Here is a 12,766-nt window from a genome sequence, read left to right as displayed (position 1 = left end):
GTCATGTGGAAGATGCCAAAATTTCCTTGGTGTTTGGAGCTGAATGATCTTTGCCTCTTTGAGTTATGTTGGCTCTCAAGGGCAGCAGCTGCTGGGGGATGGGAACACTCCACATGATGCCAAAAAAGCAATCAGAGGAGAGGCTTTGAGAATGGAGTTCAATGTCAAATGCAGGAGCTGGATTCCACAGGTGGCACTTATTCCTCCTTGGACACAGGAGATAATTCCTACGGCTCTACCTGGAACTATTTAGCAAAGGATGTTGTTCAGCATATCCAGTGATCTGAGATGATTAACAAAGGATGTGTTAAATTTAATGCATATTTGTATGTGAAACTACTCCTTCCTAACTGTCTGTTGGTGTCTGTCTCTATCTTTGTAGAATTATAAAAATATTCCAGCAACTTTCTGGCATGGAATGTAGACAGAGCAGTGTCCCTACAGAAGTGTTTAATTAACCTTGCTAATTAATTTTGCTCCTAATTGTATTTCAAGATAAATTTCTAAATACACACACACAACATGAATTGCGCACAGAGTTCTTATTCAGGAGTTTATGTTCAAAGCTCTGAAGAAGCAACACGGGAGGTTTACAAACTAAGGATTTTTAGCAATGAGCCCTTCATACTTTCAGTTAATGATACTTGGATTACAACAATCAATCCCTTGGAATGTACATAATGGAACACCAGTGTCAGAAATATGTCCACGTCAAAATCCACTTCTAGCCTCAGATATTTATTACGGATATTTGCATCATTACGCTGGGTGTCTGAATTAAATGGCCACAGATGTGAGGCATACACATAAAGAAAATCCAAAGACATGGCCCAAACGCCTTCTGAGGTGATTTTGCTAATGGACATTTAAAAAAAAAAAAAAAAAAAAGGCAGGATTTCAATTTCCTTCATAGAAGCTAAAGGGGGAAAAAAAAGTGCTGGATTCCTCCAGAGCAATCCCAAAGCAACTCCTAATGGCTAGAACTGTGTGAAGTTTAAAAGTAGACTGCCTAATTATTTTCTGAATTGGAGGTAGCAGGGCGATGTTTTAACGAGTGGTGAGAGGACCAGATGAGACAATGGACATGGAAACGCTCTGTAACCTCTTAGTGTTGCAGTTATTTGGACATCTTGGGACTAAAAGCCTGATTCTGCCCATTACAGACCCCGCTGCTAGGCAACCTCACATCATTATCTCACACATTTGCCAAAGTGTGTTCCAAGGAACACTTAAATGAATGCTTTCAAAAGGCTGAAGAGGCAAGTTTAAGGAATAATGCACTTCTCTATTTTAAATCAATCAAATCCACCCACAGTGCACATTAGAATGTCCAGTCTGCGCAAAAACCAACACTGGATTGGTATGATTTCAGGAAAAGAAAAAAAAATGAGTGACTTGTTTTTGTTTATTTATTTAGCTTTATGCAAAATTTCCATTAGGCTTTCTGAAATCTCTCCAACACTACCCTCAAGAGCAATCAGAAGTCTGAACCCCCAGGTCGGGCGCTATGGCTCCAGGCTTTGGCCTTCAGTTTCAAAGCAGTAAACGTTCTCCTCATGGCTACGTGTGATGGCCTTTTCTTGTACTGAACTATCCTTCCTCTCCTGGGCCCCAGATTCTTGACCTCTTCCTCTCCTCTGGGGACTCCCAAATCTGCCCCTAGCCCAGCCTGTCTCCTGAGCTCACAAACTTCTTCATTTAAAACAGGAGTTAAGGGGCACCTCGGTGGCTCAGTCGGTTAAGCATCTGCCTTTGGCTCAGGTCACGATTCCAGGGTCCTGACTGGGTTCTGCTCAGTGCAGGGCCTGCTTCTCCTTTTCCCTCTGCTGCTCCCCTCCTGCTTGTGCTCGCTCTCTCTAACTCTCCGTCAAATAAATCAATAAAATCTTTTTTTTTTTTTAATGCAAAAAATGCCTTTAAAAAATGAGCTGTCTTTGCCCTGTATCTCTGACTTCCCAGTGTCTACTAATGACAGGGCCACATTTCCTGAGGTCAGAGGCCCTGTCGTCAAGTTTGGAGTTCCCCACTTTCTTCCCCTGCATTTAGGCAGCTTACGTTTTCTGGGCTCTTGCATCGCTCTTTCCCTCAATGTCTACTGCTCCTCCTTCCAGGTCACCCTTCCCTGTGTCTCCTGATTCACCTTCCCCACACCTCATGGTTGTTGTTTTTTTTTCCCCCTTTTTATTCCTCTGTTCAAACATCTGTGTTTGCCTAGTAATATGGTGAAGTATTCAAGGCACTTAAATTCTAGAGCTGATGACTTCACCTTCCTAATCAATTTTATTGCAACAATTTAACCTGCATAAAACAACCGCTTCACTGCAGGCAGGCTGGGCAGCCCCGTTCCTTTCAACCCATCTCATGCGTGCCTGTCTCTGCTAATGCCACCTCCGTGCCTTATCTGCCTTCCTTGGCCATCCTTCTCCCCCCAAGTCCTTCGATGGTCCCTCGAATTGTCAAGTCTTAATTTACCAATCACAGCTGGATGTAACCTCGCCCCTCCTCTGAGCAATGATAAAATTTACTATTTCTAATGTATAAGGACCTAATGCAATATGTCAGTAATAAAAAAAATCCTGTAAAGATTTTGCAAAGCCGGTTCTACTTGCCAGGACATTAATTCATCGAATACTTTTGAAGGCATGTTTTGTGTCAGGCAATGTGCTAACAGCCACATATAAACTTAGAATCTCTAGAAATCATAAGTAGAAAGCTGATAGTACTTAATTTACTCTTCTTAACCTTGTCTGAACAAAGGTTCACTGCTATGGAAGTCTAGAAACCAAAATGTTATTATTAGGTTACTCAAAGAAAAAGCATGAGAAAAATATTGTCATGCTTTCTACAGTCATATAACTTGTCTTACAAACCTCTGGAAATAATCTTACACTTCCTCTTGCTTTAACTGAAATGGGGTTAGATGTTTATCATTTACCCAGCTACCAAGGGGCTCTTTCTACCCCACTTTCTACTGAGGTTCCTCAAATATGACAACAAAATGATGATTTGTGAATGTGGTATCGACACAATTTAGAAAACAGCCAACTTTAATTAGTTGTTCAGTAATACCAGCACACTGTGAGCCTTGAAACTGCAGGCAGGTACAGCCATAAATCAATTATTACCTTGTAGTAACTTAACCAACCAAAAATAATGGCATATTATTTTTTTAAAAATCTAGATAAATGGCAACCAGGGACTAAGACATGTTCAGAGTTTACCCAGCAATGATGAGCAGAAGGAAATGAACGCCTAGACCAGGGGCCAGCAACCTTTTCTATAAAGCCAGATAACAATTATTTGAGATTTGAGGCTGCACAGTTGGTCATACCTCCGCAGCTCTGCTTATTGTGGCATGAGTGTAGACAGGATATAGATAAATGAGTGTGGCTGTGTTCCAATAAGACTTTACTTATAATAACACATGGCAGCCAGATTTGGTTTGATGACCTGCATTGGCTATCTGGAGAGACTTCCTGCATTGGTTATCAGAGAAAACTATGAAGCATCAATTACATGCCATAACTCTTTGCTGGGGACCAAGAATATGAAGATGAAAAGATGAACGAGAAGCAACAGTGTGAAAATTTCTGTGGGATCAGAGAGAAGAGAATAATTCACTCTGCCTGGGAATGGGGAGAGTGTACTAAGAGTCCACTAAAGGAGATGAGATTTAACCTGGGTTTGAAGAAGAACAGGATTTCCCTGGAGTGAAGTGTTAGGCAAGAAAGCAAACATGAGGTCTTGCTGACCGAGTTCACTCTAGCTCCTCTAAAGATGAGTCAATGAGTTCTAAGAACCTCACATGTGAACAAACATATCAACATACGGAGGGAAATAAGTTAACCATACCTGACCTCTGCTGAGTCCGGCTCTGAATAGATTCATCTCACATAGCCAGGAACTCAAGAATTTTATAGGATGTTATTCCTCAAATTGGATTTTGAGGACAGAGAAGGTAGATCTGACTCTGTTAATCCATACTGCATCATCCCCTGCAATGTCATAACATTTTAACAATACTGGGGTCTGCATCTTGGTAAGTAGGGAGGGAGAGTCCTGGAGGGACACAAAAGTGCCCAGACAGCAGGGGCACTGCCATGCAACGGGCCATTCATCAGTCAGCCCAGTCGAACGAGCATATTCCATACACACATCCAGGTAATTTAACTCCCATTTTATGCCTGCTGGACAGCTTTCTGATTTATGAACCTACCAACCCATGGGAGAGAGAACAGAACATATGAAGGATGCTGGGTATTATGTCAGCTGTACCTCCCAAACTAAATCAGAAAAGTAAGTATTTTGGCCTAGAAATCAGTGTTTTCTAAGTTAGAACAGCAAGAATCAGCCATTTGGACTTGATTAAATCTGAATTGTATTATTGAGTTTCTGGACTTAGAAAACTGAGGGCTATACCTTTGAGTTTTGAGGTACCAACTGGTAATGGGCTGCTGACTGACAGTTAACTAAAGGTCCCTTTGATGTCTTTCCAGGTGTTACAGAGCCTGAGACCGGAAGGCAAGAGAGAATAGGGCCTTCCCAGTCACTGATGGTGGGGTATCAGAGACAAGATGTTACAAAACAAACTAGCAATGAGAAAGAGAGAGAGAGAGAGAGATAGGGAGAGAAGAGGCAGACAGACTGACTTTAGTCAGCAAACTCCTTGAGGGTAAAGATGGAATCTTGTCAGTCCTCATACATTTAACCCTTAGCACAACGCCTGACTCAGAGTAACTGCTCAATAACTATTTGTTTAATAAATACATAAATGAATGGATTAATGTCAATGAACAGGGAAGGCAACGAAAACTCTTCAAGGCTGGAAACTTTTTACTGGGGAAGAAAGGAATGTGAGGCACTCTTTTACCTGACTAGTGGCTCCTGTACTAGTAACTGACTATTGATAAAGTTCATATTTTATCAAAGATCAATGAACTGCTTCTTCCCTGTTCCCCAGAAAGACAATCAGCCCAGGAAGACTGAAGAGGGGGAAAGCCCAAGTACTTAGTTTCTGGAGAAGAAGCTACCCATCTTCTATCTCGTTTCCTGCTTACTTCCACTTAGAGCTTAATTCCAAAAAAGGAAGAGTAGCAAATAAGGGAGGCATTGGGGAAAGGGTGGAATTCTCACATTTGACCCTACATTGCTGTTCGTAGACTGCGGAGCACAATGCAAATCCACGTACTACTTCTCCCATCGGGGAGGAGACATCTGCTGACTTTAAAGAAGCATTAAAAAAAATTAGAAGTAAAAGAGAGACCTAATCTAGATAATATTCCTTCACTTAAAAAAATTGGGGGGTCATATCTCACGTGTGAGTGATCCACTCTCCCTGACTATAATGTAATTTCTCTCAAATAGCTAGTTATGCCTGATAAACTCAAACGGCAGACCACAGAGTATTAACCTCTATCTCCAAAATACATGTGTCTGTTGTTTGGTCTTCTTATGGACCAATTAAGGTCTATATGTAGTTTTCCAAAGAGATGATAGAGGGCTTGCCACAAAACAGCACTATAAAAGTGCTATTTTAATCCATAGTTTGAGTGAATAAATGAGAGTTTTTGAAGTCTTTAATTCTTTTGAAAGTAGGTAAATATCAGCCATGCAAGTCCTCCACCAACTTGAGAACTACCTTTGATGAATTAGCAGGCTCGACATATCCTCTTTTGCTTCTACTAGTATTTTTTTTTTTTTAACTTTCTCAGTACGTAATTTTTATCCCAAAACTCCTAGAAGAGCTGTGCTTAGGACCAGTCTGTGGAAGGTAATTCCAACAATGAATAGGCTCAGGAAAGGAAACCAAAGGGAAAAGATCAAGAATAAAGCTATGGTGCTTCCCAAGAGTTAAAAACAGGTTGAGTCCCCCAAATCAAATGTATTTCTATGTTCACGATGTATTTTTAGAAAGATTATAATTTTTGATCAGGTAGAGACAGATGGGTATGCACTTTTCAAAAACACAGTCATGTACAGTCACACCTGCAAGGTATGAGTGTATCTCACATCACTGCTGGCACTAGTTGTCGGAATTATTATTATTATTTTCTTAAGATTTATTTATTTGACAGAGAGAGAGTACAAACAAGGGGAGCAGCAGGCAGAGGGAGAAGCAGGCTCCCCACCGAGCAGGGAGCCTGATGTGGGGTTCGATCCCAGGACCCCGAGATCATGAATTGAGTCGAAGGCAGACGCCTAACCCAGAGCCACCCAGGCGTCCCTAGCTCATGAATTCTTTAAAACTTTGGCAATCCAATGGCATCTAATTTAAGTGATTGTTTCTCTGATTATTAGTGAGGCTGATCATCTTTTCCTATAAGCAATGCAAATTTTCTCTTCAGTGAACCAACAGTTTTCTTCTTTTGCCAATTTTTGACTTTTTAAAAATTCCTTGAAGCTACCTGTATATTAAAGTCCATCAATTAATTTTCTATATGGGGTCCTTTATTATGCTTATTGACTACTGTAACCAAGAGTATTTATTAGATAGTTGTAGAGTATGAAAAAAACAACAACAATAAAGCAAACACCCATTTCATTAATTCCCTGCAACCCTCACCACAGTTTCTACCTACAAAGTCCGTAGTATGTCATTCCAGTTCCTGGACAGTCCCCACCAAGTAGCTGACTTTTGTCATTCCCACTTACAACCTCAGCATTTTGTTTGTATCTCTAAGTAACTCACTTTTTAGCACTATCTAAACAGAACCACAGTGATTCTTCTGTAATTTGGTTTATTCTCTCAATGTCTCGTTCCAGAGATTCACGCCTGTTGTTATGTTTCAGTGTGGTTCACTCATTTTCCCTGCTGCACAGATTCATCACATGAATATACTACAATTCATTTAACTATTTTACTAGTGATTATTCCAGTGGTTATCAGTTTTTAGGTTTTCCCAGTTGTTTGGTGGTGTTTTTGATCACACAGTAGGGCTGCCATGAATACTCTTGTACATGATTCTCAGTAGGCAAGTGTAGGACCTGGATGGGTCAAGGGCATGCACACTTTCACCCTTACTAGGTCAATGCCAAATTGTTTCCAAAGAGCTTGCCCCAATTGACACTTGCACCTGCACAATGAAAACTCTTCCGTCTCTGGTTGTTTCACATAGTGTCCAGCATTTGGTAACACCAGACTTTAATATTTATGGCAATGTGGTAGGTATGAAATGGTATCTCATCTGGTTTGTCTCATACTTTCCTGATTATTAATGCAGTTGAACATCTTTCATAAATATTTTGGCCTTTTGGTTTTCATTTTCTGTGAAGTGCCTGTTCAGAACATTATATATTATCTCCTGTATCATTTGTCTTTTCCAGGTGATTTATGCAAGTTATTTACATAACCTAGATGCTAACTTTGCATTAGTTACACAGACAGTAAATATCTTCTCCACTTTTGTGGGATTCTTTGTTGTGTGTTTGAGAAATGAAGTTCCTAATTTTAATATCATCTGATGTTATTAATCTTTTCTTTCTTTTTTTCCTTTGTGTCTTGTTTAAGAAATCCTTGTCTACCCAAAGTCACAAAAATATTCTATACAGTCTTTTAAAAGTTAAATGGTTGTATTTTCCAGTTACTTTCCAGTTAAGTCTTAAATCCAACTTGAATAGGTTGCTTTGCAAGGTATGGGGGTTATCTAATGTAATTTTTAAAAATACGGATAACCAGTTGTCCCAGAGCAATTTGTAAAAAACCTCCATTCTTTCTCCATGGATCCACCCACCATTTGTCATAAAATAAGGTGTACACACGTACACACACACACACACACACACACGAGTCTCAGGTATTCCTAGCCATTTTTCCTTTCTTATAAATTTAGAATCAGCTTATCAAGTTCCACAAAAATATGTGTTGTAGCAAATCTTTAGATCAGTATAGACAAAAATGACATTCCTTTCTACCACCCAGTTTTTTTCAAAAGATAAAAAAATTTTATAGTAAACAAATGTATATCCACTATCTATATTCTACAATTTCCATTTTACTACATTTGCTTTATCATATAGCCATCCCTCTAGTCATCCATTAATCCATTAATTTTCAAATGCATTTCAAAGTAAGTTGCAGACACTTCACCGTTACACTCATGAAGATATTAATTTCATATATTTATTTTATATCTGGTCACTTAATCTTCTAGATGAATATTCATATAATCCTTAAATAAAGATACTTTTGTCTTTACTATTTCAAATTTATACTTATTATTTGATGTTCTTTTATCTTCCTGCAATTAGAAAAGTCTCAAAAACAAACTTGAAAATCGTGGTGGTAGTTGGCATTCATGTCTTATTCCTAATTCTTGTGCAAATGGTTTAAGATTCACTATTTAGTAGTTGATTTGCTGGTAAGTAACCAATCATATTCAGAAAATTTTTTCTAATTCCACTTTTACTTTAACAAGTTTTTACTGAAAATGTCTGAAGAATTATACCAAATGCCTCTCGGCTTCCATTAATATTATACACTTTACCTTTCCTTTGTTGATATGATGATTTATATTGTTAGATTTTCTAATGTCAAACTATTCTTGCATTTTCAGAATCAATACTGCTACCTGATTATGGAATATAATTAACTTGCACTCTTGGATTCAACTGATTAGCATCATAGTTGAAATGAATCTACATGCATAAGATTTCCTTTTTCCACACTGGCTTTACTAGTTTTTAGGACTCCAGCTACTTGAATAAATGATAAACACCCTACCTGGGATAACTAGCATAAAATAGAGCCTATCTGTTTTTGTTTTTGTTTTTTTTTAATAGGTTAGGCAGAATTCAGTTATAAAACCACCTGGCTCTAGTAACTTTCTAAATGGAAGTGTTTATAAAAACCTATTTCGTGTTTCTGTGATTATTGATTTATCCAAGTTTTCCTCTTAGACAATTTGAATAGACTAATTTTGTAGAGAACTCCATTTCCTTTAGGTTTTTAAATCTACTGAGTTCACATACTATCTGTAAAAAAAAAAAAATTCTTTTAATCTCCGTATCTCCTTTATTTCCAATGCCACATTTTTTTTTGTTTGTTTCTCTATTTTTTTCTTACTGTGTCCTTCCAAGCGGCTCTTCACTTTTAGCTAGAATAATTTGCACACTGTTACGATATTTTGGGGGGGGAGACGGGAATTAAGAATGGGTTTTTCAAGATGGGATCAGGAGGGAGACAAACCATAAGAGACTCTTAATCTCACAAAACAAACTGAGGGTTGCTGGGGGGAGGGAGGTTCAGAAGAGGGTGGTGGGAATATGGACATTGGGGAGGGTATGTGATATGGTGAGTGTTGTGAAGTGTGTAAGCCTGACGATTCAGACCTGTATCTCTGGGACTAATAATACATTATATGTTAATAAAAAAAATTAAAAAGAATGGGTTTTTCATTTCATTAAAAATTAAATTCAGCTTATATCTCTTACCTGCTCCTATTTTCTACTTTTTCCTCTACCTTTTAGTTGTTCTGTTCCTATTCTGTTCTCTACCTATTTAGTTGTTCTGTTTGAATATTTATTTTATTTATTTTCAGTCTTTATTTTTAATAATAAAGGAATTTAAAGCTATACATTTTTCTCTTGAGCACAATATACTCTGACTACCAATTCGACTTTTGAAAATGTATTCTAAAGAAGTAAAAGTGTCCAGTATACGAGAATATACAAATGCTGAGGCACCTGGGTGGCTTAGTCTTTAAAGTGCCTGCCTTTGGCTCAGGTCATGATCCCAGAGCCCTGGGATCCAGCCCTGCAGAAAGCCTGCTTCTCATTCTGCCACTCCCCCTGCTTGTGTTCCCTCTGTCACTGTCTTTCTCTCTCTGTCAAATAAATAAACAAAAATTAAAAAAATATACAAATGCTTGTTGTAACTTCTTTCAATGTGGTAAGCAAACAAGCAATATACAAAAAGAAATCTAGAATATAGCCTAAATGTCCACCAATATCAGAATAGTTGTCTCAGTTATATTGTAAGCTCACTATATAAGAGTCTCGTATCATTTAATTTGGGTATATTGCCTTAGAGGGATGTCCATAAAAAATTATTATGAACAAAACAAAACTGCAGAGTCACGTGACTTGTATGATTCATTTTTGTAAAAAAAAAGGACACAAAACAAAACACAAGCATACTAAAAAGTACTTTCATTTTTACATCTACACACACACGCACGCACGTGTGCATCCATGCAAATACATGTAATATATTACTTGTATTTGAGATGTGACTGATAATATAACCAACTTTACTTGGTTACTATAAAGAGACACATCAGACATGGTAGGAAAAGAATGAACCTAATCTTTATACATCTCTGTATCATTTAACTTGTTGAATGAGAATTTATTTCTTCTGTAAATTAAAATAATGAAAGTCTATTGATATGACTACGAAATTTTGGTATTAATTCTAGGAGCTTATTTTAAAATTTAATTCATTAATCTCTCTGTATTATCTTTATCATAGCTTTCCTGTCACAATTTCTGTAATACATCATTACTGTGAAAATTTCTTCTAAATAAAAACCAATTAATGGTTTAAAACTTACACTGCTTTCATCTTCACATACACACACACACACACACACACACACATCACATAGGTGTATAAATATGTATATGTGTATATGTAATGTATTTTTATAGATATTATATACATACATATTTTTACATATATATTACATACACTTCTTTTCCCCCAATGTGAGTATGTTAAGTGTTTATCGAAACTCTGGGCTGCTACTTTACAAAATCTCTAGTAGGCCTCCTGAAGTTTCCTTCAATAGTAGTAAACTTGTGGACAGTGAAAGAAGTAAAAATACTAACCTGGTAGGAAAAGATAAATAAATAAACAAAATAAATAAATAAATAAATAAATAAAATGGGAGAGTCATGGGCTCTTATCCCACAACATAAAAAGAAAGCAATATTAATTATTAGGTGTGAGAAGACAAAGGATTTACGACGATGACCAAAAAAAGCTGTTCTTATATCGTACAAATCAAGGAGTTAGTGAAGATAGACAAAACAAAATCAAAACAACAACAAAAATCAACAGTACCTTTTTCTTGTGGTGTTTTCTTGGTGGTGGCTTGATGGTGGCATGGAGATTCTTCCATATCATGATCAGATTTTGAAGGAGAGGAGAGTGAAGTGTCTCCCCAAATAAGGGAAGAAGGCTCCTTTTCCGGGCTCAGTGGTCCCTCTGGAAATTCAGCTATGTGGTCAGATGAGAAGGGCACACTGCCAGCCACTGGAGTGAGGGATGGAGCACCAGAATCTGATTCTGGAGAAGTTCTCAAACCCTTGGGCAGAAGTGATTTGGAAATGTGCGTGTGGTTATAGAAACTGTTTGAAGGCTGTTGGTATAAGAGATTATAAAGGAGGTTATGCTGCTGAGCATCAGCTCCAGGAATACTCACTTTGAAATCAGACCAAACTTTTTTAGTAAAAAATTTTTCCTTGAAAACCAATTTTTTTGTGGGTTTACAAATGAGACTGCATAGTTTACAACAATTCAGCATATTACCATTGTAACTAAAACAGACACCTAAGACATAGAAACAATTACTTGTACATTCCTTATTTCCCACTAGGTAAAACCAACAACTGAATATAAAAACACCATCATGAAATATGACAATAGGGATAATGTCTTGGGTTAGTTCATTGAATGAGTACAGAAATAAGCTGAATTACAATTTATCAAGTTGAGCAAGAATTTAGGAGACAACAGTGAACTACTCCAGCTGTTTCCATCTAGGGCATAGAATCTGGCTGCAGAAAAATCATCTTCAAAAAGCTGTAGGAACAAGGAGACAGCTCGACACTGTGAGTCAGAAATCAGTCAGCTCACCTTTCGCTCCAGACTGTCTTCGCCATCTGTTGAACTGACACTATCATAGAGTCTTGTCCTAGAGGGCCTCTGGCGTCTGTTCTTCACAGAGAGCTGGGCTCGGGTTTTCAGTGCTTTTGAATCCAGGCGCTCTGTCTCTGGGACTGCCTCGTTCAAGTCTAAGGAAAGAATAAAGCAAAATAATCGGTAAGGGATCCTTTGGAGAGGATCGTCAAAGAGACCACAGGCCCTGATAACAAAAATCTCAAGGTTACCATTAACACCGGGAAAAAAATAGGTGACAACCACGCCAGCCTGTCTGATACCCCACGGGTAACAAACAAGTCTGTGAGATTTAGGAGAAATGTAAAAGCCTAATGGAAGAAACCAACACCAAAAGTGACCAAGGCAACAAAAAAAATCTGACATTCAAAGAGCCAGCGTGGTCCTCTGTGGTCTGCCTCTCACTACCTTTAATTTTGCGGCCCTGAGTCCAAGTCAGGACTCCAAGTCACCATTCCAAAAGGGAGAAGGAAAGGTTACCCACTGATTTATGTAGGCGTTGGCTGAGGAAAAAGTTCTTCTCAGGTTGAATTTATCTGGAATCCTGCTCCTTAAAAAAATGTAGTTTGATCATCAATCCTGTTTTATCTTTTTAGAATGGCAGTCACTAAATGAAGTCATAATGTTCACAGAATTAAGTGCTTCTGGATTTAAATTATTAAAAATAAAGCATATAACTGAGTTGCAGAAAATTAATGTGTACTGATACTAATGGAATAAAACAATTTCTTACAGTAGCATTACTGGAGGAAATACCTTTTCACAGTGTTATTACGAAGGTGTGCTCTAAATATATCATAAAAGCAGAACAAGGTTGTGCCTCCCTTACCTATGGAACTTTGCATTTGGCATATGGTTCTAACAAAT

The 12,766-nt window shown here is 37.9% G+C and overlaps 1 protein-coding gene across 5 annotated transcripts in view; it reads right to left on the bottom strand.

The window, feature by feature from the left end:
- The window catches only part of PPP1R9A (protein phosphatase 1 regulatory subunit 9A), a gene marked incomplete at its 5' end in the record, with an annotated part of 310,569 nt that overhangs the window by 19,008 nt on the left and 278,795 nt on the right, over nucleotides 1–12,766 (bottom strand). For 3 of the 5 annotated variants that reach the window (XM_080818700.1, XM_080818698.1, XM_080818697.1), the window contains 2 exons: nucleotides 11,063–11,360; nucleotides 11,858–12,015. In XM_080818700.1, coding sequence (XP_080674826.1) covers nucleotides 11,063–11,360; nucleotides 11,858–12,015 — 456 coding nt within the window. The remainder of the gene's footprint in view (nucleotides 1–11,062; nucleotides 11,361–11,857; nucleotides 12,016–12,766) is intronic. The other 2 variants (XM_080818699.1, XM_080818701.1) reach the window with 2 other exon arrangements.

The sequence above is a fragment of the Martes martes genome, assembly GCF_963455335.1.
Source record: "Martes martes genome assembly, chromosome: 11".
In the NCBI taxonomy this organism is placed as follows: domain Eukaryota; kingdom Metazoa; phylum Chordata; class Mammalia; order Carnivora; family Mustelidae; genus Martes; species Martes martes.
The sequence above is the reverse complement of the archived record's forward strand: the minus strand, read 5'-3'. Positions and strand labels throughout refer to the sequence as shown.